This window comes from Lemur catta, chromosome 21 (assembly GCF_020740605.2).
Source record: "Lemur catta isolate mLemCat1 chromosome 21, mLemCat1.pri, whole genome shotgun sequence".
In the NCBI taxonomy this organism is placed as follows: Eukaryota; Metazoa; Chordata; class Mammalia; order Primates; family Lemuridae; genus Lemur; species Lemur catta.
In genome coordinates this window covers 31,622,805-31,650,305 of record NC_059148.1, presented here as the reverse complement: position 1 = coordinate 31,650,305, position 27,501 = coordinate 31,622,805, and the positions used below count along the sequence as shown (strand labels likewise).

The following is a 27,501-nucleotide window of genomic DNA, read 5'->3' as shown; positions in this document are numbered from 1 at the left end:
CTGGTCTGCAGGGCAGCCCCCCCGCCACCGTCACTGTGCTGAGTCCCCACCCTGAGCTCCCCGTGACAGGCCAACACACAGGTGTCAGGTAGGACGGGGCTCACACCAACCTGGGGCCCACTCGGCCAGCCACACCAGTTCCTGTGTATGGGGGTAAACTGAGACCTGGGGTGGGCCAGGCGCCCGGGGGCTGCAGTGCTGTGGTGGTGCAGGAGCCTAGTGCTCCTGGCTGAGCGCCTGCCCCCATGTGCCCGGCATGTGCAGAGGCGAGGTCCCCGGGAAGGGGCCAGCCCCTCCTGCGTGGTCACAGCCCCCCCGCCCCGGCCCACCCACACCATTAGGCTCCTGCACACGGAGGGCCACTCAGTTGTGTCTGTAACGGCCCACAGGAAGCAGCCACGCCGTCCCCCACAGGTGGGCGCAGGGACACTGCGGTCCACCCAGACGGATGCTGGTCAGCACCAGCAAGAGAGGCGCTATCGAGCCCCGAGAAGACACTGAGGAAACCTAAATACCCGTCGCGAGGTGAAGGAGCCGTCTGAAAAGGCCACGCGCTGCATGGCGCAGCCCCAGCTCTCTGGAGAGGGCTGCGTGGGGAGGGGGAAGCTTGGCGGGGCCGGGGCCGGGGCCAGGGCTGGGGCACGCCGCGTCTGCCAAAGCCCTAACGTGAACCGCGGCCTCTGGCTGGTGACAGCACCGGCCCTGCTTCAAGAGTGTGCCCGGCAGACCACACGCAGCGGTGCTGGGGACGGAGGCCGTGTATGGGACTCCCTGCTCAGCTCCGCTCAGCTCTCCCATAAACCCAGACCTGCCCCCAAAAGTGAAGTCCACTGATTTACCAGCACCCAAATGCCACAGGCACGGGAAGCCTGTTGGGGGCTTGGCTGTGCCTACAGGGCCAGGAGGCTGCGCGCGGGTGGGACCCTTCCTGCCTGAGGAAGCCGTCCCTCCTGGGACGCTGACTTCCCAGGTCTCCGCCTTCCACTTCCTCTGAAAGGCCAAACTCTCGATGAACTTTCATTTCTAATATTTGGGTTAGTGGTTTTTTGACGAGTTATTTTTATCTGATAAAAACATGTAGATTTGAAAATGCAAGCCCTGGGCAAACAACCCAATGTAGAAGTGGGCACAGTCCAGGCAGCGGCTCAGGCCTGTGATCCCAGCCCGTGGGGAGACCAAGCTGGGAAGGTTGTTTGAGGCCAGGAGTTCGAGACCAGACTGGGCAACACAGTGAGACCCTGTTTCTACCAAAAATTTTAAAACTTAGCCAGGCGTGGCAGTGCACACCTGTAGTCCCAGCTACTCGGGAGGCTGAGGCAGGAGGATCGCTTGAGCCCAGGAGTTTGAGGTTGCCGTGAGATACGACAGCACCAGTGCACTCCAGCCTGGGCAACACAGCAAGATCTTGTCTCAAAATAAAAAAAAAAAAAAAGGAACAGAAAACACGGGAAAGGATGTAGACATTCCTCCACAGAAGGCACACAAATGGCCAACACCGCAGGAAAAGATGCACAACACCTGCGGCCATCGGGGAGACAAGTCAGCACGACAAGTCACCATCTCAGGCCTCGAGGACCGCCACCACAGAAGCGAAAGGACTGGCAGTGCAGTGACCAGAGCGCTCAGACCACGGCAGGAGTGCACGCGGGATGACGGTGCCACCGCAGTCCCTGGAAGTTAAACACGGAGCTCCCCGTGACCCTGAGGGCCCCCCAAGTGTGTCCGAGGGTTGAAAGGTGTCCTCGGACGGCTGAGGCTCTGTGCCACCCCCACCTGCTCACCCTCCGAAGGGCCCTCAGCCCGTGTGAGCTGCTCCCCACTGGGCCTTGGGCTGGGGAAGGGCGCAGTGACAGACCCACCCTGCCGTCCCAGAACAGCCCCGGCTTTTGCGCGGAGTTTGCTCCCAAAGCTGCGCCCAGTGCTGTGGGCCCCTGTGCTGGGCCCCGGGGCTGCCTCGGCCGCAGGACACAGGCCCTCCCTGCGAGACGTCTGGGGAGGGAAGCGAAGGGACGCTGAGGACAGTGACAAGCCAACCGCGGCGATCGAAACACAGCTCAGTAATTCCAAAGGTTTATTTCCTTAAATTGATATTACACAATATAACGCAAAAGGGGGAGATCACACAGAATTCGTTTTAAAATAGACAAAGGGTCTCTCGTGGAGAACACACAACCAGGAGGCTCCGGACTCACGCACACGTGGGGCTCACACGGCCGCGACAGACGCAACTGGGCCCAGGAGGTGGCTCGGCCCCTCCCGCAGCGCCAGCCTCCCCGCGGCTCCAGCTTCCAGTCGCCATAAAGTAATAAATACGAACATGTCACGTGCAGCCAGGAAAAGTAAAGTCATCAAGTGATGAGGAAAGAAATAGGTCGGGGTAATTTTCTTCTTTTGTTTTGTAAGTCCAAGCACAGTGGCAATATTTCAAGTATTGCAAAGAAAACACGCGTGTGTCCCGTCTGTGTATGTGGCGTATGACCTCTGAGCCCCTCGTCCCGGGTGCGGGACCCAGCGCTGCCTCCCGCAGCCCCCTGGGGATACATTCAAGTAGACATGGGCAGGCTGGGGGCCTCTCCTGACCCCGTGGACGCAGCTGGGGGGGACGGGACCACACCAGCCCTACCTGCGGAGAGGACCCCCGCACGCCCCCGCCTGGGGCGACACGCATGCCTGTCCTTGCCGGCCCGTGCTCAGGCGCGACGGCTGCTGGGCACACGCCCACCCCACTGCCAAGACGGGGCAGGACTGAGCCAGGCGCTCGGCACGCGGCAGCCCGGAGGGCGGCCTCACACCCCCCCAGCACCATCTGCCTCCAAAACCGCTTCTGAAATACCTACGCGCTCTCCTTTAAAGAAAAAATGAGCTGCATGAAAATAAGACACGTCTCAGGAGTAAAGTGTGAAAGACTGTGATGTGTGTTCCGGGTTTAGAAGCACAGTGCTTCCGCTGTCTGTCCCTAAAAGAACATCTGAGCGAGGGGACCGTGTCTCCCCTCCGGGCGGTGGCCCCACGCACACGGAGCCTGCTTTCCCCCAAGGTCCACACACGCGCCGGACATGCCCAGCGCACCACTCGCACACGCCACACGCTCGGGGCTATCTACAGCTGTGTACACGTATGTGGATTTGTACAGTCACCTCGGGACGACCACCGGGAGTCACCTCCCAGCGGCCTGAGAGGAAGCCGAGGCTCAAGTCTCTAACTGCATAAAGTGCTCGTGATTCACAAAGCTGGGTGGGTGGTCTCAGAGAGGTCCGGGGAGGGGAGGCCAGGAGGCTGCAGCTCTTCCTGGCGGCGACTGGGCAGGTCTGGCTGGGAGGAAGAGCTTGCTTTGGCTTTGGGTCGGCAACGCTGTCGCGGGGCCTTGCCTGTCCTTGGCGGCTGCGCTAGGGTCTCCCGAGGTGGTGGGCGCCCAGGTACACCTGCCACCTCTTGGCACCGGTGCCGGCCGTGAGGCAGCTGGAGCGGAGAAGTTCTGAGACTCCCGCGTGCAGGGAGCGGCCGGCCCAGCGTCCTGCGGTCCACCGCCTGCCACAGCCACAGCCCAGGGGGCAGGGGCCGCTGTGTGGCCCCACTCGGTGCCCCGCAGGCCGGCTCGGCACTGGCCATCAGCCGCGCGCTGGGCAGAGCACGTCCGCCCCTGGGGCGCAGCGGCCGGGCCGAGGTCAGGCGCAGATGCCGCTCAGCAGGGCGGAGAGTCTGCGCTCGATGCACAGTTTGCCTGTGGGGGGAGGGGGGAGCGTGAGGCAGGTGCCCGGGCCCCGCCCCCGCCGCGGCCCCGCGCACTCACACTTGGCGACGTTCTCGATGTCCGCCTGGTCCGAGAGCATGTGCTGCAGCCCCTCCAGGAGCAGCAGGGCCTTGTGGTAGCGCGGCACACAGCCCTCCCGATGCTGGAACATCTCGTCCAGGGCGGCCGCCTGCACCTGCAGGGCGAGGGCCGAGGCTGGGCCTGGAGCCCCCCGCACCCCCCGCCGAGCGCTGGACCCTCAGCCAGCAGCCCAAGCGCGCAGCTGCTGGCGTTGGGACGGCTGCAGCACTGTCACCCCACCCTGGGGGGCCTGAGGCCACCCCCGTCAGGGGGGGCAGCGAGGCTGGGGGTCAAGGAGGGGCAGTCTCTCCCCTGCGTGTGGACTTTCCTAAAACAGAGGTGCTGCCTCCGGGGTGTTGCCCGTACCCCGCCTTAGTTGTTCTTTTGGAGGCTGAATTGCCTAAGAGTCCTTAAGACCAGGTCTCTGCTTTACATGTGGGGAAACTGAGTCTCAGGGAGGGATGCGGCCAGGACCCACCTGAGCCGTGCAGTGTGCAGCGGACGCCCCAGGCCCAGCCAAGGGGGTCAGAAGCCGAGCCGAGTGCCAGGTGCCTGCGGGGGCTGGAGGAAGCTGGGGCACCACGGCATCCCCGCGCCCCCCAGGTGCCAGCACAGAGCCAGGAGGGACACCCCGAAGTCCGAGCTGTGGGCACCCAGCCCCGCTCCCAGGGCGCCAGCGCCAGCCTGGGACTCCCGGGCCGCGCCCCCCGCCCCGTACCATCTGCACGGCGTGGCTGAAGATGAGCTTCTCGGCGGTGATGCTGTGGACGCGGTCCAGGAGCCGCTGCTTGTCCAGGAAGAAGCGCTGCAGCCGCAGGCTCAGGCCCTGGCAGGACACCACGCTGGCCTTGTACAGCTCGTTCAGCCTGCGCACCACTGTGGGGGACGGCCAGTCAGCGCCACCGGCAGGCAGGGGCTCAGGGCAGGGACACTGCCGGGGAGGCAGGCTCTGCCCGAGCCCAGCGTGCCAGAGCGTGGGCGTGTCAGAGCGTGAGCGTGTCAGAGCGCAGGAGAGAGCAGGGGGTGGCGGCGGAGGAGCAGAGAGTGAGCTAGTCCCTCCCCGTCACATCCCGGGCCCTAGGCTGGGCTTGGCACCTGGCTGGGTGCACTGCAGGCTGGGCCGTGCCTGGGGCCTGGTGGGGGCCTCCCTGTGGCCCACCTCCCCCCACGGCCACGGGCCCCGACCCCTCCCCTGCACCGCCTCCCCCGCCCTGGGTGGCCAGGCCTGCACCTGGGCCCACGTGCTGGGGCCACGCGGCCTCGGCCCTCACCCTGCTTCACGGTGGACGACGGGCAGAGCTTGCCGGCCCGGATCTGGTCGATGGCCGTCTGCAGGCCCGAGGACAGCAGCTCGGCCACCTTCAGGTACAGCACCAGTTGCTCTGCGCAGCTGGAGGGTGGCAGGCGCGTCAGAGGGCGCGGGACCGGGCCCCCCGCTGACGCCACCTGCCCCGCCCGGCCCACACGCACCCCCCACTCGCGGCTCAGCAGGCTGATCTGGTCGGCCACCACGCTCTCCTGAAGCTGGTACTCGGGGCCGCCCGCCGCCTCGCCGGCACTGCCCTTCAGGGCTGCGATCTCCAGGACGTGCTGCGCGAACAGCAGCGTGCCACGCAGGCTGCGCAGGGTCTCCGTGTGCTCTTGCTGGGGGGGGCGGGGTCAGGGGCTCGGCCCAGGCAGGGGGGCGGCCCCACACCCACCCCAGCAGGAACGGAACCCCCCCGGAGACCTGCCTCCCCCAGCCCAGCCTCACCTCCATGAGGGTCTCCTCGGGGAGGTCAGGGGCCTCGAAGGTCACGGCCCCCTCCAGGCTGGCGGCGATAGGGTCGGCAAAGGTGCAGCAGTGGCCGGGGAGCTCGGGGACAGCCTCGCCGCAGGCGCCGGGCACCAGGTGGCGGGCGGAAGAGGAGCCCGAGGAACCCACTGTGGGGAGAGGCCCGTGAGCACCAGCCCAGGGCCCTGCCCGACGCCCCGCGCGCTCCGGACGCCCACAGCGCCCAGGCAGGCCTCGGGCTCCGTGCTGCCGCAGCGAGGCCACAGCAGGAGACAGAGCAGCCGGGACCCTCGGGACGCCCCCCGCCTGACTGCCTTCCCACCAGGCCGAGGTCCCCGTGGCAGGGACACCCTGTGCTCCCAACACCTGGGCCCGATCTGCCTGGGTGAGGGCAGCTGGAGCCGCCCGACCCGGGGGAGGGGTGGGGGCCACGGGGGCGTCAGAGAGAGCAGCACAGCCCACCAGCCCCCTCCCGAGGTGGCAGGACCCCCGTGGCAGCCGCTGGCCAGGACCGGACCCTCCCACCCCTGCCAGGCCCTGGGCCCCCGTGAGCCACAGGCTGGGAACCGAGGGGGCACGTCTGCCCCCGCGGCTGTGCTCAGCCTGGGCCCCAACACACGCAGGGCTGCCTCCACGCAGCATGGCAGGGACCCTGCAGGGCCCAGTGCCCCGGCCCGTCCCGGCAAGGCCACGCCTCACGCTTAGAGACTGGCACAGGCACCCTGAGGTCCGGTGACAGGGCTGTACCCCGCTTCAGAGAAGTGGAGACTGAGCACGGACTGCTCGGGGGGCGGGTGCAGCGCCTGGCCCGGCCCATGCCCTGGGTGCGGCAGTGCAGCGACGCCAGCGCCAAGGAGCCCCCACTGCCCAGCTGCCGCCGACACCACCCAAAGGGACAGAGCCTCAGCCCCAAGCCGCCCTCACCTGAGAACATCCTGGCGCGGGGGCCCTGGGGCGGAGTGGTCCCGCTGGGGGGAGAGCCCACGGTGAAGACCACCGGGGAGGGGCTGCTGGCGCCCCCCGGCGCGGGCTCCCGGGTGCAGGCTCCCTCCGAAGCCGGCAGAGGGTGCTGCGAGGGCAAGGAAGGGCTCAGGCCGCATCCCCCCAGTCTCCTCCCCCACCCCCACTGCACACCCCATCCCCACCAGCTGCTCCCGCAGGCTGTCCTGGCTGCCCCCGTCCCACGCCAGCCCCCCACGCACCGATCTCCATGGGCCGCTCCTGCAGGCTGTCGGTGCTGCCCGAGTCCGGGGCCTGCGTCCCAAACGCCGCCTTCAGCAGCATGTCTGTCAGGCGGCTGGTGCTGAAGGACCTGGGGACACGGGGACCGCAGGGCTCTGGGACACGTGCCGCGGGCCTGGGCCCAGCCTGCACCCCCCGCCCTCCCTGGTGCTTCCTTGCAAGGAAGGCCCCACCGCGGCCCACCCCACGTGGCCCACCCCACCCACCGCCACCCACCTCACCCGGCCCACCTCACCCACCGCGGCCCACCTCACCCGGCCCACCCCACGTGGCCCACCCCACCCACCGCGGCCCACCTCACCCACCGCTGCCCACCTCACCCAGCCCACCCCACGTGGCCCACCCCACCCACCGCGGCGCAGAGGCCGGGAGGGAGTGAAGCCTGCGCCCGCAGAGCCAGCCAGGGTGCGCCCGGCTCTCCAGTGCCGTTTCCTCCCCCAGCCCCCGGGGCTCACAGTAGGACCGCACGGGGGCGGGTGGGGCAGAGTGGGGTGGGGTCACCCACCAGACACCCGGTGTCCGCAACCCCCGCCCCCACTCACCGGCCAAAGGGGCCCTTGGTGTCCTCACCGGGCCGCCCGCCGGGGCCCAGCTGCTGCCCCTGGAGAGGCCGCACGTCCGAGAGGTCGGGCAGCGTCCGGTTCCGGGTCGGCGTCACCGCCACGCCCTGCCGGGCCAGGAGGGTCAGCAGACTCTGGGAGCTGGGGGTCTTGGGGAAGTCGACCACGGGCACAGCCTAGGAGGGGGAGGCTCTGAGAGTCGCCCCCGCCCCGCAGCCCCTCAGCACACGAGGGCCGGGAAAGCGGAGTACCGGCCCGGCTGGGGGCCAGGAGGGGACCCACAGCAGAGGGAGCCCAGCACCCCAGGAGCCCACGCCCACCCACCCCTCTCCTGGCGCTCTGCGCCTCAGGCGAACGTGCCGCGGGTGCCCGCTACCTTGGTCGGGGAGCCCAGGATGGGAGGCAGGGGGTTCCGCTGCAGGAAGTCGGGCAGCTTGGGCGAGCCGCGCAGGGGCCGGCAGGACTGCAGCCCGTGGGGCGGCGGCGGAGGGCTGGCCTGCGGGGGGCCGAGCACGGCGCCCAGCGGGTCCGTGGGGGGCTTGGGCAGCTTGGGGCGGACGACGTGCAGGTCGGACAGGTTGGGGGCGCTGTGCAGGCGGCAGCCCAGGCCGGAGGAGCGGGGAGAGTGCTCGGGTGCAGAGGAGCCTGCAGACAGGGCAGCCTCGTCACGCCCGCCCCACGGGACACCACTGCCGCCGTGACTGCTGTGCGGAGGCCTCTCGGGACAGCACAGCCTGAACCTCAGTTAACCCTCTGACCCCCGGCCACCCCTACAGGGGACCCTACTCTCCACCAGCTAAGGCAACAGGCAGGGGACCACGAAACCCACCCCAGGCCCACGGCACAAGGTGGGGCACCTCAGGGCACCTCGTCTGTCCTTGTACGTGTGGGAAACAGGGACTACAGGACAGCAGGGCCTGGCGGAGGACGGGGGCACCTACCCGCACGGGGGGACCTGCCAGGCCGCATCTCGGCTCCTTGCGGGGAGGGTGCCCCGCTCCAGCCCGGCCGCTCGGGGATGGTCCCGACTTGGGGGAGAAAGGCCAGGGTCAGGCCAGGACAGGCACCGCCTCTGCCCCATCCCCAGCCCCCACCCCCAGCTTACCTTGCGGAGACGGCGTGTACGGCCGGCCCCCGCCCAAGGACGACTTCCTGGCCAGGACGGCTCCGTGTTCCGTGGGGGCTGGGGGCGACGGGCTGGCCCGGGCGAAGCCCAGGGGGCTGGTGCTGCCCGACCTGCGGATGGCAGAGGACCTGCGGACAAGGCGTGTGAGCAGCCCCACGCCCTGTGGCTAGCGTGACGCCAGGCACTGCTGTGCACTGCCCTGACAGCTTCGCCAAGGGCCACCTGGGAGGGGCCGAACCTTAGGTGTCCTGCCCGGGGCGACAACCAGGACTTGGGGCATTCAGCATTTCCCAAGGCACCGTCACCCTGAGGCCACAGCCCCTGCAAGGACAACCACGGGCCACACCCTTTCAAAACAGCTGTTCTTCCCACCGTTTACTTCTGTCTGTTGACATTTGCCAAAATACAGATTCTGTAAATTTAAGACACTTTGCTAGCATCTATCAGAAAGATGTCAAAATAAGTAGTATCCTGCTGTGTTGACAAAATGAACAGTGTTGCTGAGTTATGCAGTGCACAGCCTGCACAACTGTGCATGCACAATGGCCCTGCCCTTCTCCAAGGGGCAGCAGCAGGGGACGTGCCTGGCTTCCTGGGGCCCTGCACTCACCGGGGTGTCTGGTACTGGGCAGGTGACTGCAGGTTCTGCTCGATGCGCTGGTAGTTCTGCACCTGAGTGGGCACCGGGATGGGCACGGAGGCGCCGCACCTGCTGCTGGAGAACGGGCCGGCCCGGCTGTTGGGGGGAGGCTGAGGTCACGGCGACCGAGCCCGGGGTGAAGCCTGTGCCCGGCCCGCTAGGACACAGGCCACCCTGGGCCGCCCGCCAGCTCTGGAAAAGGCGACTTTCACACCTGCGCACGCGCTGCCCTCGCGGCCCTGGGGCCCGGCCTATGCCCACGGCAGCCTCGCCCAGCAGGCCAGCAGTGGCAACGCCGCCTCTGTCAACGTCCTTCACCCGCAGTCCCTTCCACAGGGCCCCCCACGTGGGCCCCTGGACACACAGGCCAGGGGTGGCCGTGACACTGACGGGGAGCCCCACCTCTCCGGGCCCCTTACCCTGAGGGGCTGGGGGAGCTGCTGCAGGGTGGGGACGGAGACGGGGTCCGGCCGTGGCTCTCCAGGCCGGCAGAGGCCACCAGCGAGCTCCTGGGGAGGAAGAGGCCAGGCAGGGGCCGTCAAGCCACGGGCGGCACAAGCCCCAGCCCTCCCTGCCCGGCCCACGGCGGGCGCTGTCACCTCAGCCCTCCCACTGCCGACGGCAGCAGGGGTGGGCCAGGCAGGTAACACGGTCACTTCCCAGGCCACCGCTTCTCACCCCTACAGCACAGGGCTCAGGGAGGGGCTCACCCGCTGCACATGAGGCTGTCCGGCGGGGGCTTGGCACCGGCCACCTCGGCCACCAGGTCACCTGCGGGTGGAAGACGACAGGGCTGGACCCCAGGTCCTCTCTGCCCACTCAGGCCTACCCACCCCACCAAGGTTCCTGGCTTTCTCCCCAGAGTGGGGGGTGCAGGCAGGCCAGCCCTGCACAGGGAGCAGCCTACGCTGGGGGTGTGGCAGCCCCTCCGAGTCCCCGGGAGGCCAGGGCACCGCCGTCCCTTCCCCGCCCCTCCCCACCCGCACTGTGCTCCTTCTCCTGGGACTTGCACCAAGAGACCCTGTGTCCCTGGCGCCCAGCCTGCGGCCAACTCCAGGCAGGAGGATGAGGCCAGGCGTCCACCGCCCCCAGTCTGGGCCCAGACCCCAGACCCCAGAACACCAGGCTCCTGCCCCCACCGTCCTGCCGTCCTGAGTGGTGGGGGCCCCTGAAGCTGGGCTGAGGCAGGTGCCCAGGGGCTCGGCGGGCACCACTCACTCCTGGCGGACACCAAGGCCAGCGCCAAGGGACCCCCAGTCCCTACAGTCTCAGGACGGCCAGGGACAGAGAGTGAGCTGCCAGCACGGAGCGCCCCGAGAGGCGCTGTGGACCCCCAGGCCTGGCCCGCTATGGCTGGGCACCTGCCTCCACCAAATGCCGAGTGGGCAGCGCCAAGCCGCCGTAGTGCAGAGGCTTCCAATAAGCAAGGCCGCGCAGAGGGGAGCGACAGCCACACCCTACGAGGAGCGGCCTGGCCCCGGGCGGCAGGAGCAGGGCCTGGGCCACTGACCACCCGACAACCACCGGGAGGACTTGGCTTTGCCTCTAGGAGTGGCGCGAGCACACGGCCTTCCCAGCCAAGCTCGGCTGCTGCCAGAAGCTCCGAGAAGCCCGTCCTGCCTGCCCACAGGTGGGGCCAGGTCTGGACCACACGCACAGTGTCTGTGTCCGACACGGTCACTGTGTTCCCCGCCACAGACACCACGCAGGCCTCTCCCCGCCCGGCGGGCCCCTCACCTGGAAACTGGGCTGGGACCATGACGAAGTCATCCGTGTCGCAGGAGGAGTCCTTGCTGCCACCCGAGTCCCGGGAGCCGTGCAGGAAGCCGGTGGCATCGGCAGGGGAGGTCAGGGTCTTCTGCAGCTGCTGCATCTCCCCCAGGGACTGGGGATCAGAGGAGGGGCTGGTGAGCCAGGTCCCGGGTACCCCCGACACCTTGGGGCGGAAACCCGACTCCTCCAGGGCGGCGCGGGCCCTCGGCCAGCACCAGGGACCACCGCGGGCCAAGGAAAGGGGCCCGGTGCGTATTCTTCCCACAAGATACTCCTTCCTCTTCTCTAAATTTCCAAAGCCAACACCAAGGCCAGCCTCGACTCGCCGGGAACAGTCACCAGCACGGACCTCCACCACCCCAGCCAGCGTGGCAGGAAGCCCCTGAGTCACGGCTCCAGGGGAGGCCCTGTGTCTGGGGGTGTCCACCGCCCGCCCCTCTGCCATCCGCCTCTCCTTTCCTGCGGCCACAGGAACGGGGTACCGTGGGGGTTTCCAGAAGCCGCCACGGGGGCCCTGCGCTGCGCCAGCACCCTGCTAAGGCCCAGCGTACACCGGCCTGATCGTGGCCCCAGAGCCCGCCACACTCGGGAGGCTCCAGGGCAGCTCTGGGGGGGGTCACAGCACAGGAGTGACCCTGCCCCTGGTTTCCAAGCACAGGGTGGGCCAGGAGGACTTGGAGACTCAGTGTCACCCAAACACTCCTGCGGGAGGAACTAGGTACTCGGACGGAGGGACGGACGGGGCTCGAGCCCTGGTCAGTTGCAGCATGAAACGCGGGGCTGTCACCGCCCACACCTGGAGCCCGACCGCAGCCGGGAGGGAGCCCACCCGAGCCCACCCGGCCCCACCCACAGCGCAGCCGCACCAGCCCCTGGGACGCGGGCGAGCACCAGTGCCAGAGGGGCCTCTGCCTACTGTAACGTTTGCACGTTCTACAAGAGGACATGGTCACCAGTGACTTTCAGGGCTCACACAGACAAAGATGTCACAGCAGGTGCCGGGGGGGCCGGGCTGAGACTCACCGGCGGGGAGGCCAGGTGGGACGTGGAGCTGCTGCTGGAGCTGCTGCCGGAGCCCGAGCTGGGCCGGGAGGGCACAGGCACCGGTGGGGCTGCGGGCGGGCGAGGGTCAGTGTGTGGCATCCTGCCACCCCTGTGGGGACGCTGCTGCCACAGAGCCAACCCAGACGCAGGATCCGCCGAACCACACCCCCACCCACCCACAGCCTGCCAGCGGGACCACCTCCCAGGCCACCACCCGGCTGTGACCCGCCAGACCCTGGGCAGCACCCCCCTCCCGAGCTGCCCAGCGGAGGATGAACAGGGGCAAGACCCGCACCCCCGCCCTGCAGCAGGGGCTGGGCCACAGAGGGTGGGACCCAGACACTCACACTTCTTGACCGAGGGGCTCGCCTCGAGGAACGGGTGATGGAAAAACTCGTCTGCAGGGAGGGGGTGAGGTCTTAGCAGGACCCGCCCACAGGGCCTGGGGGACCATGGGCCTCCCGGCCCAAGGTGGCACTGCAGCTGGCCGTGGCACCTGTCCCAGCCAGACAGCATTGCGCTGGGCAGAGACAGAACCCCCAGGCGGCTCCTGAGCACGTCTGGCCACCATCTCACCCCAGGCCCACCCGTCCCACCCGTCGGATGCTGGTCTTCCCCTCCCCGCCCCTGCAAACGCAGGGCCCAGCGGCCAAGAGCACTGGGGCGACTCACTGCTGTCCCTCGGGCTGAGGTGGCCGCTCCGGGGCCCACAGGAGTCGGGTGCCCAGGCTCAGACGGGCGAGGGGAGGGTGGCTGAAGCCTGTGTCCACGCCCCACGCTGGACTTAAGGGGGCCAGTGTCCCAGTGGGGCATGGGGGTGCAGGGGATGAAGCTGGATGCCCCCCGCCCAATAAGCAAACGCTGCATCAGCGGTCAGCGTGAGGGTGCATGGGGGGGTTGGGGGGGTCCCCCAATCTGCCCGGGAGGCCGGGCCAAGAGCGCTCACCGAAGTCCATGCGGTCTCTGTGGTTGCGCTGGAGCAGGGCCAGCAGCAGCTGCCTCAGCGGGGCCGAGGTCTCCCGCGGGATGCTGCGTGGGGTGAGAGCGTGAGGCTGACCGCGGAGCCTGCGCAGGCCCCTGGGGTGTGCGGGAGGGGCACTTACGTGGGGATCAGCGTCTTGTTCTTCTCGTAGAACAGGCGGAGGTCCTGGGGGCTGCTGGCCTGGTGGGCGAGGATAGCATGAGTGTCCCGGCCCCGGGGAGGCAGGGAGCAGCCAGACTGTCACTGTCTGGTCTCAGCCAACATCCTCGGCCAGCCCCGGGCCAGGACTGCTGGCCCAGACCACATGCCCCCTCCCCGGCCCCAGCCAGATGGGGGCCCATGCGGCACTCTTTGGCCCCCCGTGGGCTGGGAGGGGGCCAGCCGACCCGCCCTTCCCCCAGGGCAGGCTGGCTGGGTGCATCCAAGGGCTTTGGTGCCACCAGCTGTTGGCTCCTTGGAATCAGGAGCCACCCTTCCCCACCGTCACAGGGACCGGCCCCTCCTGGTGGGCCTGGGCCCAGCACATGCGCTCACAGTCCACCACCCGTCCACGCTGAGCACCGCCCCTGCCAGACACCCTCCAGGCCCGAGGACGCCACAGAGGGCCTCACAGGGCTGATGTCCCCTGGGTGCTCAGCTCTCCCCAGACAGGACAGGGTCGGGCGCTGCGGGGACCTGCAGGCAGCAACGCAGGCTCGGCCGCTCAGGTCGGCACAGGGGGCACAGCCCTGCCCTGCCGGCCACACGCAGCCTTGGCCTCTGGGGTCCCCCCACAGGGCAGGGCACAGCTTTCTGCACAGGGCCCGGCACTGGCAGGGAGGACAGGAGGAAGCCCAGGAGACCTGCCCCAGCACACGCGTGCACATGGCGCGAGCTGGTCTCCTCCGCGGCTCAAAGCGGACCAGTTACACTTAACTGGCCACCAAGGGGTGTGGCCTCGGCCAAGCAGGAGGCTGGCGCCGTGCCAGGGTTCCGGTGACTGCTGCCTGGCCACCCCGAGGAAGGACCGCGGGACCTCACAGTGGGTGGCGGCCAGGCAGGGCAGGAGCTGTCAGCGCAGCCACCCGCCGGCCACACCCCGCGGAGCGCCCGACCCGCCCTGCGAGCCGCGGCGGCTCCTCACCTGGAAGGGCGCCTTCCCCGTCAGGCACTGGTAGACGATGGTGCCGATGCTCCACAGGTCCGCCTTCCCGTCGTAGTGCTGGGACATGATGACCTCAGGAGCCTGCGCGACAGGGACTCGGTCAGCACCACGGTGCAGGGCGGCACTCGCACACGCCGACCGAGAACAGGTGCCAGCCAATCAGAGCACACGCCTGCCGGGCACCGGCCAATCAGCAGACGCCTGCCAAGCACCAACCAACCAGAGCAGCGCTGGCAGGAAACAGGCCACTCCCACCCGCGGGCCGCCCGCCGCCCGGGCCGCGCACCATGTACATCGGGGAGCCGCACAGCGTGGCCGCCATCATGTTGCTCTGCAGGTACCGCGCGAACCCGAAGTCGGCTGCGGAGAGACGGGCGTCAGGACGGCGCCTGCGGCCCGGGTCGCCCCCACGGGGCCACGCCCCCCGCAGCACGCACCGATCTTGACGCGGATGTTATTGGGGTTGGCCCGGCGCCCGCCGGGGTTGGACAGCAGGATGTTCTGGGGCTTCAGGTCGCGGTGGATGATGCCCTTGCTGTGCAGCAGCCGCATGGCGCCCGCGATCTGCTGCAGGAAGAGCCTGATGGTGTCCTCGCTCAGCGTGCGCATGGCTGCGGGGAGACGCGGCTCAGGGCTCACCCCGACACCCCTCACCCTGGGCGGGCACGGGGCACCACCGCCTGGCCAGACTGGTCCTGCCCGCCCAGCAGGCAGCGGGGGGACACCCGCAGACCACTCCTGTCACTCCTGCTGGCCACCTGCTGCAGCTCCCAGCCCGCTAGAGGTGCGGCCGGCCCCTCGGGGTCTCCCAGCACGGAGACACACACCCCAAGACTGAGCACGTGTTTACCTGATAGTAAGATCCAGACCCAGACTCCCAGGCCCCTCTGTCCCCTGAGCCAGGCTCACCCAGCCTGACAGTGCCCGGGCGGGCAGGCACAGCCTCACTGCCCACCCCGCCCCACGGCTAACCCCCTCCTCGGAGACTGGGAGGCCCATGCTCTCGCCTGTGCAGACACGCTCAGACGGACACACACACACACCCGGGACACGTGAGTGCCCCTTACAACCAGCCCCAGGGCAGACCAGCCCTCCAGCCGGGCCCCTGGGGCTCCCAAACCCCCCTCCCTGCCTCCACAGGCAGCGGCACCTGAAGCTGGCCTGGGGCCCACCTTACACCTGTGGAACCTGAAAACCAGTCAGGAACGGCCAGGCCACCGAAGGTCACAGCCCCACCCAGCAGGCAGCGTGCTGACCACGAGATCAACAGCAAACGCTGGGCTGCAGCGCCTAGCACGCCCCGGCCACGTGGTGGGCCAGGTGCAGCAGGCGGCCCAGAGCACCCGGGCCAGCACCTGTCAGCTCTGGCCACTGCCTGGGCCATGTCATGAGGGGCACTTCCAGCCCGAGTCTGCCCTGACGGCTCAGCCACAGCCAGTGTGTCCCCAACCAGGGCCCCCAGCTCAGAGGGCAGAGACACCAGGGCAGGAGCCAGGGGAGGAGCCCCACGCAGGCTCCAGAGCACCGTGCCCTGCCCGCTGCTCCCCTGCCCCGCCCGGCTCTGGCCACCCAGGCCCTGCCCCGGGTCCGCCTTCTCTCCTGACTCTAGACACAGCCCCCAGCACCTGGCTAACATGAAGCTCCGGCTGCCCGACCTCGGGAACAGTGCTACGGTCGGAAAGTGTCCCTCAGAATTCCTGTGTTGAGACCCTCACCCCCAGGGTGACAGTGTTAGGTGGGGCCTTTGGGGGTGACAGGTCAGTGGGCTCAGTGCCTTCATGGGCAAGGCCTGAGGGAGCCCCTCTGCCCCTCCCCAGGTCTGCAGAAGCTGCAGTCTGCCAGCTCCTTCAGCCTGGCCGTCCCAGCCCTCGGGGCTGAGCCGTGGACCTGCTTGTGGGCCACCTGGCCCGGGGCACTTTGCAACAACAGCTCCTGCGGACACCGACAGGGGCCACCCCATCCTTCCCCACTCGCAGGCCAAAGTCCCGGAATCATCCATCTCCCGCCACCCCCAGACCACCAGGACACCCCACTCGAAGGCTGTCCAGACACACCCCTCACCTCCAGGCCCCGCGAGCACCTGTCGCTCAGATGCACCTGGCAGGGCCCACCGGCTCCCTCTGCACCGACATCCTGCTCCCGTGTGGACCCAGCTCCACCCAGCTCACCGGACGCCGCCTTCCCCGCCACATGCAGCCCCCGCCGCCCCCCACACGTGCACCTGGCCATCCTGTTCCCGTGGCTCCCCGGACCAGAGACCTGGCAAGTGGGCCACGGATGGACGGACGGTGGCCGAAGGGCCCAAAACGGCTCAGGTCCCCCCTTCCACCCACCCCAGGAGGCACCGGGGGAGAAAGGCCCGGCGTGGCGCGCAGAGGCCGGGCCGGGGTGCCCGTGTCCACTCACTGTGCAGGTAGTCGGCCAGGTCCCCGCCGTTACAGTACTGCGGAAGACCAGAGACGCGTCATCAGTCCCGGCCAGGGGTCCCGGCCAACCCCCAGCCCCGTCTGTCTCCCAACCTTCACCGGGAGGCTGCTTCTCAGGCCCCCAGGCATGCGATGCCCCCCCCACGTGGCCCCGGCAATCCCTGCTGGGTGCTCATCGCCCACTCCAGCCACGTCCCTCCCTCCGTGTCTCTGAGCCCAGCCGTGGCCATTAGCCTGAGGACACAGGGGCCACCCCGAGCCACGTGTGTCCAGCCCCAGGCACTCACCTCCATGACCAGGTACACGGAATTGGCCATTTCCTAGGAGACAAACAAGAGGCCGTGAGAGATGGGAGCAAGTGCCATGCCGTGGGGGGCAAGGCATGGCCCCACAAGATGCACAGGTGCCCTCCACGCACCACTGGGCTCACAAGGCTTTGGGCGGAGCGGACACGGCCAGGCCTTGGCCAGCAGCCAGTGGCCGGAATGGAGGGCGGCCGCGGGCCACGTGGGCTGTGCAGTGGATGCCTGTCGTGGCCACGCAGGACTCCGTCGCAACTGGGGAAAGGCCCCCCGGGCCCCGGTTTCGAGGGGGCTCAGCCTGCCGTCCTGCAAGCAGCAGCTCCCGGCCGAAGGCACCACCCAGTGGGAAGGGCCGAGCCCAGGGGTGCGGGAGGCCTTGGCCCCAGACCTGGGCACTGCCAGCTCCTGACTCCGGAATCAGCGACGCCGACAGATTACAGGCTGGGGCTGCCAGGCTGACTCAGAGCCGAGGAGTCCTGCTCCCCGCCGGCCCGGCCGGCTGGGGGCTCAGGCTGCCACCCCGGCCTCCTCCCCCTCCACCGTGGGGCCCAGCCAGCTCCTGCTCAGCCTCAGCCCAGACACGGACCCCTGCCGGGAGCCACCCACATCCTCCCTCTGTGTCCCTGTGACATGGAGAAAGCCACAGCGGCAGCCCCCGCACCCAGACACACACAGCACCCGCCCTGCCAGCACCGAGCCGCTCACACTCCACAGCGGCAGCCGCCCCCCCACCCCCAGCGCGGGGCTGAGCCCGTGACCCCAACCGCCACCCTCCTGTCCCCACACGGTGCTGCACCTGAGCACGGGCAGCCTTGCAGCCTGAGCAGTGAGGTCCCCACACCCCAGGCCCCTCCCTGCCCCGCACACACCCCGTCCCCAGGAGCTGTCCCGGTGGCAGCTGCAATGCATACCCCAAGATGCAAGGGGGTGCGGCAGCTGTGCGCCAGCCCCAAAGCAAGGAGGGGCTGCTGCGCGAGGCAGGAGGAGGCCCCCACGCTGAGCCCAGCTCCCAAGCCTGTGTCTGCCGACCCCCCAAGACGTGCCCTGTCCCCTGCCCTGGCAGGACCGAGGAAAAGGAGGCCCAGGCCCGGATGGGGAGACACGGGGCTGCCGGGTGATGGCTGGTGTAGCAACCTGCCCCTGGAAACGTCCCCGTGTCTCCAGAGGTGCGACAGAGGAGGGGCAAGCCCGTGTGGCTGAGGCCCATGTTGCTAGGACGTGCCCCCCCCCCCACGCACCCAGGCCCCTCCGACACCGAGTGGCCCAAAGGGGGACTCTGAAGCCCAGGTATAGCCTGGGGGACCTGCCCACAAAGCAAGCCCCGCCTGGCTCATCACCTGCCTCAAGAGGGCGGCCTGGGACCCCAGGCCCCAGCCACCTCCCAGGCCAGCTGCAGGGAGAGATAAGCCCGGGGCAGGTCCCCACCCACCCTGGGCAGCAGGGAGGAGAAGGATGGGGACCCAGAAATAGCTGCAGAGGCACAACACCCACTCCCTGCTCCCAAGCCTGCTCCCACCCTCCCCGCAGCCCCCCCAGCCTCTCCTCCCTCCCACCTGCCCGGGGCCACCCTGCCAGCAGGAGGCAGCGCCTGTGGGCCCACCCCCAGGGCATGACCCTCTGCCAGGGCCCCAAACGCCCTCAGCAAAGCCAGGACCTGCAGAGACGAGGGACAAGGACAGCAGGGAGCCTGGGGACACACAGGCATGGGCACAGTGGGGGCCCGGGGAGGCACAGACTGAAGCCACCTCTCCCAGGAGACCCCAGGGCACTAGAGACAACCCAGTGCCCTCTGGCCCGGAGCCCCCAGGACCTGCCCACTCTGCAGCCTGGCCCCACCCCATCCCCGACTCCCTCCAGCCAGAACGCTCTGGCCCCTGGTCACCCCACGCTCTGGCCTTGTGCCCGAGTTCACAGATGTGGTCACCCCTCCCGGCCCTACACCGCCCTCATCTTCCCTGCAGCCCTGGTGGGTACCACTCCCGGGAAGGGGAGACCCTCAGTGGGCTCACAGCAGCCCGGGGCCGTGGGGTCCCAGCACTCCAGCCTCCTCGCTGCCCTCCGCCAGCTGGGCACTCCTGCCCGGTCAGTCACTCAGCGGAGACACGGCTGTCCCCTGGCCTGGGGACCATTCTCTGGAAGCCGCCGGCCTGCGCCCAGGGCCTGCCTCACAGATGCGCACGGAGGCCCGGCCGGCACCGGGTGGGGGCAGGGCCAGCCCGGGAGATGCTTGTGCCCCTCCCTCTGCCCCCACCCCCAACTGTGCCAAGGGAGGCCGAGCCAGCAGCTGGCTGTGACAGCATTGCCTGCCCAGGAGAGCCCAGCCGAGCTGCCTCCAGCCCTGGCAGGGACCAGAGAGAGAAGGTGCGGCCCGGCCAGGGCCAGCACTGGTGGGGACCTGGTCCAGGGAGGTGGCACACCCCACCTTTCCCCAAGACCCGTCCCCACGACCCCCTCCCTGCTGTCCACCCAGGGCAATCCCAACCTGCCTGCGGGCTCCCCCAGCCTGCCCCATGGGAAGGGCTCAGAGCTCTCTCTGGGGACCCTGGGGGGCAAAGGTCAGAGCACAGCTTCGGTGGTCAGAGCTGGGCCACCCTGCCGAGCCTTTGCCCACCCAGAAGCCAGAGGGGGCATCGGGTTCCACTCTGCCGCCTCTGCACGGCTAAATTTGGTTTTTACAAGCTCCCCTGGGGAGCAGGGGCCAGGCAGGCTCCAGGCACCAAGCCACCCTCCGCAGACACCGGAAGGCCAAGACGGCTTCCCGGCTCCTGTGAGAAGGGCTCAGCTCCGGGGGCAGGTCTGGGACTCCGACGGACACAGCCACACACAGCTTTGGGCAGACCCGCACCCCACCAGCAAGCGTGCCAGGCTCCCACGGCAGCAGCCCAGCCCGGGGGGCCCTGTCTCGCAGCCCGTGTAAAGGCAGATGTGGGGCAGGGAGGTGGCACACAGCTGGCCACGCGGCAGAGCTGGGCCCACACTGACTCCTGACCACTCCCGACCTCTCCGTGGGACCATCCCCTACAGAAGGTGACGAGTGATTGGACCCTGCACACGTGAGGCTCCCAGCCCACGGAACAAAATCGACACCATCTGTCTCTGGGCAGCGAGCCCGAGGGCCCTGGGGACAGAGCTGGCCCCCGCAAGCCGGCCTGCAGCCCCCACGTGCACGCACCGCTGGCATCAGGGCCAGGTGTCCCGGGCAGCAGGGCACGGGCGTCTGGGCACGTAGGAGGCTGCCCCACCCCTGGGGCAATAAGGTGCTTTACTTAATAGGATCCCAGCTCCCCACCCTCGGCCAGCCCCACTCCTGTCTGGTGATCCTGGGCTGGGCCTGGTGGGCAGGCGCTGACCTAGTTAACTCCTTCAGCGCCGTCCTTCTTGGCTCTAGAAGGTGGCAGAAGCCATAGCCACGGCCCAGACAGAACGGCTCTGCACACCAGGCTGGGTTCTTCTGGACGGCTGCCAGAGGGGAAGGGCGGCCCGGGCCCCCACAAAGGAAGGCCCACCCTCCTACGCTGGCAGCCACCTGCAGCCACCCAGCGTGTGCTGGCTCCCTGGGGGCTGGTGGCCCCGCCAACCTCTCCAGCCCCCTTCCCTGACCGGGGGCCTGCACCATCTGGGAGCCCAGCTGCAGGGGCCGAGGCAGGTCCCTGGGGCAGGTCCTGCTCAGCACTGGGGAGAGGGCGAGTGGCCTGACCCCTCTGCGGGTGTGACCCTGCCTGGCAAAAGCGGGGAAATGTCCAGCGCAGGGAGCGTGCGCTGCTGGGACCCCGTGGGGAGACGCAAACCACACACTGCTGAGACCACCTGCCTGCCCACCAGCCCAGGGAGGGGCACTTACGCCAGGAACGGTCCTGCCACGGGATGCCACACGGCAATGAAAAGGCAGCGCCGCCCGCGTGAGACTCCACTGCTGGGCCCGCCACAAGCCGACAGGGCTGTAGGTGTCGGGAGCCGGCTCCCACGGAAACAGAGCAGCTCCGGAGTGATCGCAGCGTGCGGGCTGGTGGTCCCCCAGGCAGGGAGGAAGCAGGCACCCAGGGGACAGAGGACAGCACTCTGTTCCACACAGGTGCCTGCTATGAGTATCAAGCACTTCGTCAACTACGCTTTCCAGTATATCAATTTTATTCCACGATTTAAAAAGTCTTAAAGAAACAAAATAACAACACAGAAACAACACACACAGAATGAACATACAACTTCCAGGACTGCCTGGACTCTGGCACCCACAGGTTTCGACACAGTCTGGCCCCTTGAGCAGCAGGCAGAGACCCTCCCAGCTCTGCCTGGCAGCTGCCCGTCCCGGTCCTGGGCTCACGATAGCCCCACTACCCAGAGCCAGGGGCTGGCACTGCCCTGAGAAGGCCAGTGGTTAGGGCACGCACTCCCTGGCTGGGGTCCCCACCAGCAGGTGGCCCTCAGGGGCTGCCTCTGTCCGCAGGGCCTGTGTGAGCCACATCTGGGCAGCCCAGCAAGGCCTTGGGCTGCAGGGAACTGGGTGGAAGGCGTGCTGGCCGGGGGAGGGGGCACTGCCAGCAGGGGGCCATCAAGCCCCTCCCAGGGCCCAGGGGACTGGGATCGGGCCTGGCTCCACGCTGTCCTGGGGCAAGAGCACGTCCAGACGCTGTGGGTCCCACCCTTGGTGAGAAGGCCAGGTGCTCTTGCTGCCGCCCACGGCCCTGGTGGGCTCAGAAAAGCACAACCCAAGAGACCCACCTTCCAGGCACTCATGCTAACCTGATAAATGTTACCAAAACTCTAACACAACAAAAATATAAATAACCTCAAAACCTCAGGACATACAAACAGAATAAACACACAACTTTACAAGCAATTTCCAGAACTCTCTGGACCCTGCTCTGGAGCCTGGTGCCAACAGGTTTCAACACGGCCTACATCCTGACCTCACTCAAGCCACAGGCAGAGCAAACAACCTGGGGGGAAATATCTGCAACCTCAAAAAAGAGCTGCTTTCCTTTATATATAAAGAGCTCCCACAAATCAATAATAGTCATATAGCAGTTACTAAGTCCCAGGCAGAGTTCTAAACACTTAACACACTGAATTTGTCACAACCGGAAAGTTTTGGGTTTCTTCCCCCTAGAGACAGGGGCTCACTATGTTGTCCAGCTCAATCTTAAACTCCTGGGCTCAAGCAATTCTCCTGCCTCAGCCTCCCCGAGTAGCCAGGACTACAGATGCATGCCACCACACTGAGCCTCCACTACCGTTCTTCACAAGAAAACTAAGGTTCCAGTCTGGGCAACACAGTGAGACCCCAATCTCTACAAAAAATTTAAAAATCAGCCAGGTGTGGTAGCACACACCCATGGTCCCAGCTACTCAGAAGGCTGAGGCGGGAGGCTGGCTTGAGCCCAGGAGTTTGAGGTTACAGTGAGCTACGACCGTACCACTGAACTCCTGCCTGGTCGACAGAGCAAGACCCTAACTCTAAAAACGGAAAACTGAAGCCCCAGAAGGTGACCTGCCCAAGGTCACGAGGTAACTGGTGAAGCCAGGACTCAGAAAGGCAGTCTGGCTGGGGGCCGTGGTTTAAGCACGGGTCCAACCTCAGCTTGTCAGAAACGCGTGCAGAGAACAGAGGCATTTCCAATATCCGCTCACATATCGAGAGACACTGGAGCTCACTCACTATGAGAAACGAATACGAGATGCTATTTTCCACTCCTCACATGGGCCGAGATGGAACCGTCTGAGGGGGCCCCTCCCGGCCCGGGCGCAGGCGGACAGGCACTCAGACGCAAGGCTGCGTGACCACTGGTATCGCCTCTCTGGGGGACAATTTGGCAACAGCTGCTCAAATCAACAGGCGTCCCTCTGGCCCAGGGACACTACTTCTAGGACCCGTGTGCAGACGCACGGCGGAGCAGAGCTGGCAGCAGTGGCCGCCATACTGGCGGGTGTGCCGGACTCCCAGGATGGCCTCAGGCCCCTCAGGACCCCGGGCAGCGGGCACCAGGGCCCGAGTCACGTCAGCAGCTCACAGCACCGCGGTGGTCCCCACGAATGAGGGGTGTCTGCTCTCACTCATCCCCCACAACTCTCTGGTCTCCACTTCACAGAGAAAGAAGCAGGGGCTGCCCCGGGACACCACCCGCACACGCAGCAGAGCCAGGACTGGGCCAGTCACCGGGCTGCAGAGGCTGGCTCTGAGCCACGGGGCTCCCGGGTGAGGAATCGAGGGGCAATCGTGCAGTGTGACACAGAGCCTTCTCTGAGCTGTGCTCTTGGGAACAGTGGGTGTGGCAGCGAGGACAGCCGTGAACACACCTGCTTGTGACGGCAGCATCCCCAGAGGCCCAGAACCAACTTGCAATGGTGCCTCTAAGGGGACGCCGTCTGGACAGGGATGGGACAGGTACTTTCGACCGCGCTGCCGCTTCTGAAATATTTGGGAATTGTTTTTTCTTAGCCAAATCATTTACTAGTGATTTTTAAAAGCCAATTTTCTTCTGAGTTTGTCTCAAGTAAAAGCTCTAAGGATGCAGGGAACAACCCCGCACCCCAGGGCTGAGAACCCCGGCCCCCAGAGCCCGGGCGGGCGCGCTGGCTTTCCCAAGCACTTGCCGGGTGGACGAGGCGTGGCGTGGAGTGCTGGCGGGAGTGGAAGGGGCCACAGCCAGGCCCGTGCAGCTCCACAGGGACACAGAAGGACTGGGCTGGGGACACGGGCCCTAGGTCTGCGGGGGGACATACAGGTGGTCACTGCCCCCCCCACTGTCTGCCCAATTCCCAGCAGGCCCCCTTTGAGATGCCCAGGCACTGGACTTGCAGGAGCCCTGGAGGGGACCCTGTGGTGTGGCCCAGAAGGGGGTCCCGGGGGTCTGTGCCTACACAGGGACAGGCTGTCCACGCTGCTCTGGCCCCCACAGGGCGACACACCAGCTGGGCTGGGCCCTGACAACAGGCTCCAGAAACTGGGGAGACTCGGAGGAAGGAGAGGAAGAAGAGGAGTGGAAGAGGGAGAGAGCAGGGAAGGGGGGTGGGGTGGCGGTCGCCCTCCTGGACCCAGAACGCCATGTGCCTGAGCTTCCTCTACTTGCTGTCACACTGGACCTGGCCCCTCCCACACGGCACCTTGTGACGACCCACTGCCCCCAATGCCCAGCAGAGCTCTGACAGCGGAGGAGGGAGGAGGCCACCAAAACACAGCTGGCCAGGCCAGGAACTTCCTCAGCCAGGGCTGGGCCGTGGCCTCAGTAAACAGGTTTCAAAACCATTAGTCAGCACTTTGGCCGCAGATCTGCCGCCGAGGTTCCTGGTCCCCGGGCCGGGAGTCCAGGCTCCGAGCCCTGCCCGCCCCTGGCCCCGGGGACTGGGGGGCAGCATGGGAAGGCAGGTGGAATGGCCTGCTTCTGGGGCCAGCCAGGCCTGGCCTGAGGTGGCCTCATCGGCCGCAGCCGCCTCCTGTGCCGGCCAGCCCAGCCGACTGCCAGCGAGAAGGAATCTCCTGCGGCCCCTCCCCCGTGTGACGCAGGAGAGCGTGGCCAATGCCAGCCCACTGGAGCAGTGTCAACAAACAAACGCCTCAGACAGGTGGGCCAGGCTCGCAGGACTGACTAGGCCACGGCCACCAGACTCAGCCAGGGCCACTGGGGCAGGCACCCAGCGAGGAAGATCCTCCAGCTGCCACGCTGCAGCCAGTCCCCACAGGGTCAGGGTAGGTCAGGGCGACTGGCCACGGAAGGCAGCCCCTCCCCAGGCAAACAGCTGGAGGCCTTGGGACTCCAACACCAAAGGAAGCCCAAGCCCCAGACCGGGCCAAGGACGGGGCTCTGGGTCCCCATGAGGCCTCAGACCTGGGCAGGCCAGATGCCCTGTCTCTGCACTCGGACGCCCAGCAACTTCCACTGTCCCCTGCCCACCCCATCCCCAGCAGACGGCAGTCCAGAGGCCTTACCTGGAAGTCATACAACGCCACGATGTTTTCATGTTTCAGTTCCTAGGACAGAAAGCCAGTGGTGTGAGCAGGTGCGGGCTCGCCCACTGCCTCCCCACCTGCCCCCGCCCGCCCTGCCGGCTCACCTTTAGGATCTTGATCTCCTTCCCCAGCAGCGTCTGGGACTTGGCGAGGTTCTTCTTATTAATGCACTTGACAGCGACCTCCAGATCGTGCTTCTGAAAATCCAGAGGGGACCTTCAGCGCCAGACGGCCCCTGGCAGGCCCTCCCCCAGACCAAGTGCACAGGGTGGACCCCAGGGGTGCCGAGGTGGGGTCCGGAGGTGCAACTCCAGCATGGGGATCAAGGCTGAGGGTTTGGGGGTGATGATCCAGACTGGGGTCCCCGTTGTGGGTTGAGCTGGGAATCTGGGCTGGGGATCCCAGTGGGGATCGGGCTGGGGGTCCTGGGTGAGGATCCGGACTGAGGGGCCAGGCCAGAGGACCTGGGCTGGGGGTCCATGCTGGTGGGCCTGGGATCCCAGTGGGGATCCAGGCTTGGGGGTCCTGGTGCGGGCCAGGCTGGGGATCTGAGTAGAAGGTCCCGGGTGGGAATCCGGACTGAGGGCCTGGGCTGGGGACCCCAGTGGGGATCGGGCTGGGGGTCCTGGGTGAGGATCCGGACTGGGGGGCCAGGCTAGAGGACCTGGGCTGGGGGTTCCGGGTACGGGTGGGGCTGGGGGTCCATGCTGGCGGGCCTGGGATCCCAGTGGGGATCCAGGCTTGGGGGTCCTGGTGCGGGCCAGGCTGGGGATCTGAGCGGGTGGGAATCCGGACTGAGGGCCTGGGCTGGGGACCCCAGTGGGGATCCGGGCTGGGGATCCTGGGCTGGGGGTCCCATGTGGGAATCTGGACTGAGGGCTGGGGACCCCAGTGGGGATCCGGGCTGGGGATCCTAGGGGGGGATCCGGGCCGGGAGTCCTGGGTGGGGGGTCCAGGCTGGGGCCTCACCTCGCGGTGGCGGCCCTTGAAGACCACGGCGAAGGCGCCGTGCCCGATCAGGTCCTTGCGCGAGAACTCGAACTTGCCCACGATCTCGGTGCCGCCGCGGCCGGGCTCCATGGCGCGCGCGGGCCGGGGGCGCGGGCCGGGGGGCGGCGGGCCGGGGCGTGCGCGGCTCAGGCGCAGGCGCGGGCCGGGGGCGGCAGGCCCGGGGCGCGGGGCCGGGGGCGCGGGGCCGGGCACGAGCGCATCGCCGGGGCCGCGCGCCCCATCGGGCAGGCCGGGGACGGGTCCCAGCCCCGCGGGCCGGGCGGGGTCGCGAAGGCCGCGCTCCTTCGGCGTGTGTGCCGCGGCGGTCCCCGGCGCTGCTGATCCGGATCGCGCCCCGACCCTGACGGCGGTTCCAACTCGGGTTCGGCTCGGCCCGGCTGGGAAACAAAAGAGTCGCTGCGCTCGGGCCTCTGAGCCCCGGACGCCGGCGCAGGCGCAGTGCGCGCCGGGCCGGGGGCGGGGCCGAGCCCGCGGGGGCGGGGCCTGAGGGGCGGGGCCTGGCGGGCGGCAGCGCCTTGGGGGCGGAGCCTGACTTGGCGGAGCCGGTCCTAATGGCCCGCAGGGGCGGGGCCTGATGGCGGGGCGGCCAATGGGACCTTCAGGGGCGGGGCCTGCGGGCGGGCGGGCGTGGCCGAGGGTCGCGGTCCCAGCCCTGCCCCGCGGCAGCCTCCGGGGCCGGAGCCCGGTGTGCTGCGCTGTGCTCTCGGCCGCTGCCGCCCCCGGTCTCCGCGGCCAGAGAGTGAAGGTCAGAGGGTGGAGGTCAGAGAGTGGAGGTCGTGCTCTCGCGCCGCCCAGCACCGAAACCTGGGCACCAGCCCGACAGCCAGCCCCGAGGAAGAGCCACCCGGGTAGGTGGCGACGCACCCTGTGCCACCAGTTCTCAGCCGGCCACGCGTGCACAGAGACTCGCGAGCTGGTCCCGGCTGCCCTCGCAGGCATGACCGCGGCGGTGCCGTGAGGCGCTTGCTCTGACATCCCCACTTTACAGATGGGAAAACCGAGGCCCGGGGAAGTTAGGCAATGTCACACAGCCAGCGGGCACTGAGCCAGGCTTGTCACACAGCACACTGTCCAGTCCTGGCCTTGGGAGAGCGGATGGAGAGTCAGCCCTGACTGTACACATCCTCTGCTAGTTTGCGTAGTTTTGATAGAATGTGCAAGCGATACCTTTTGCAAATTCGTAATTTTTTTTTTAGACAGAGTCTCGCTGTTGCCCAGGCTGGTCTGGACCTCCTGGCCTCAAGCCATCCTCCTGCCTCACCTCCCAAAGTGATGGGATAGGATTACAGGCCCGGGCCACCTCACCAGGCCAAATGCACAATTCTACACGGGCCTCACCAGCCCCAGCCCAGGGCCACGAGCTTCAGCCCAGGGCCCCTCTGCTGCCTCCCAGAGCAGCCCAGCCGCGGGATCTTCTCTCTCTTTATTTTAATTTCTATTTTTATTTTTTTATTTATTTCTGGACCCTGTGGAGACCAGCCACTGGATCTTCACCCTAAATTCAATGAGAAGATTAGGAGGCCAGACAGGATTTGCGTTTGGAAAAAGTTACTGGACCCGCTGCAGGAGGAAGGTGTCTTTAAATAGAAACACACCCATCATAATTATATACGATTTTTACTTGTCAATTAAAATAAATAATAAATACTAAATCACAAAAATAAACACACACAAAGTAAGGGGACCACCGGGATGCCTGGGGAGGGGAGAACAAGCCAGGT

The 27,501-nt window shown here is 67.4% G+C and overlaps 1 protein-coding gene across 1 annotated transcript; it reads right to left on the bottom strand.

Annotated features, from left to right (window-relative positions):
- Positions 1–3,580: 3,580 nt before the first annotated feature.
- ULK1 (unc-51 like autophagy activating kinase 1) lies at positions 3,581–25,879 on the bottom strand. Its single transcript, XM_045534705.1, is given in 29 exon segments — positions 3,581–3,721; positions 3,791–3,926; positions 4,530–4,687; positions 5,083–5,201; positions 5,283–5,455; positions 5,565–5,734; positions 6,510–6,606; positions 6,608–6,654; positions 6,788–6,897; positions 7,370–7,563; positions 7,764–8,032; positions 8,329–8,415; positions 8,493–8,641; positions 9,124–9,249; positions 9,573–9,662; positions 9,864–9,924; positions 10,891–11,038; positions 11,950–12,038; positions 12,318–12,368; positions 12,917–12,999; positions 13,074–13,132; positions 14,076–14,177; positions 14,383–14,456; positions 14,534–14,707; positions 16,503–16,539; positions 16,810–16,842; positions 24,749–24,790; positions 24,874–24,966; positions 25,739–25,879. Coding segments are annotated over 29 exon segments (3,138 nt in total). The 5' UTR covers positions 25,850–25,879; the 3' UTR covers positions 3,581–3,665.
- Between the last annotated feature and the right edge of the window lie 1,622 nt (positions 25,880–27,501).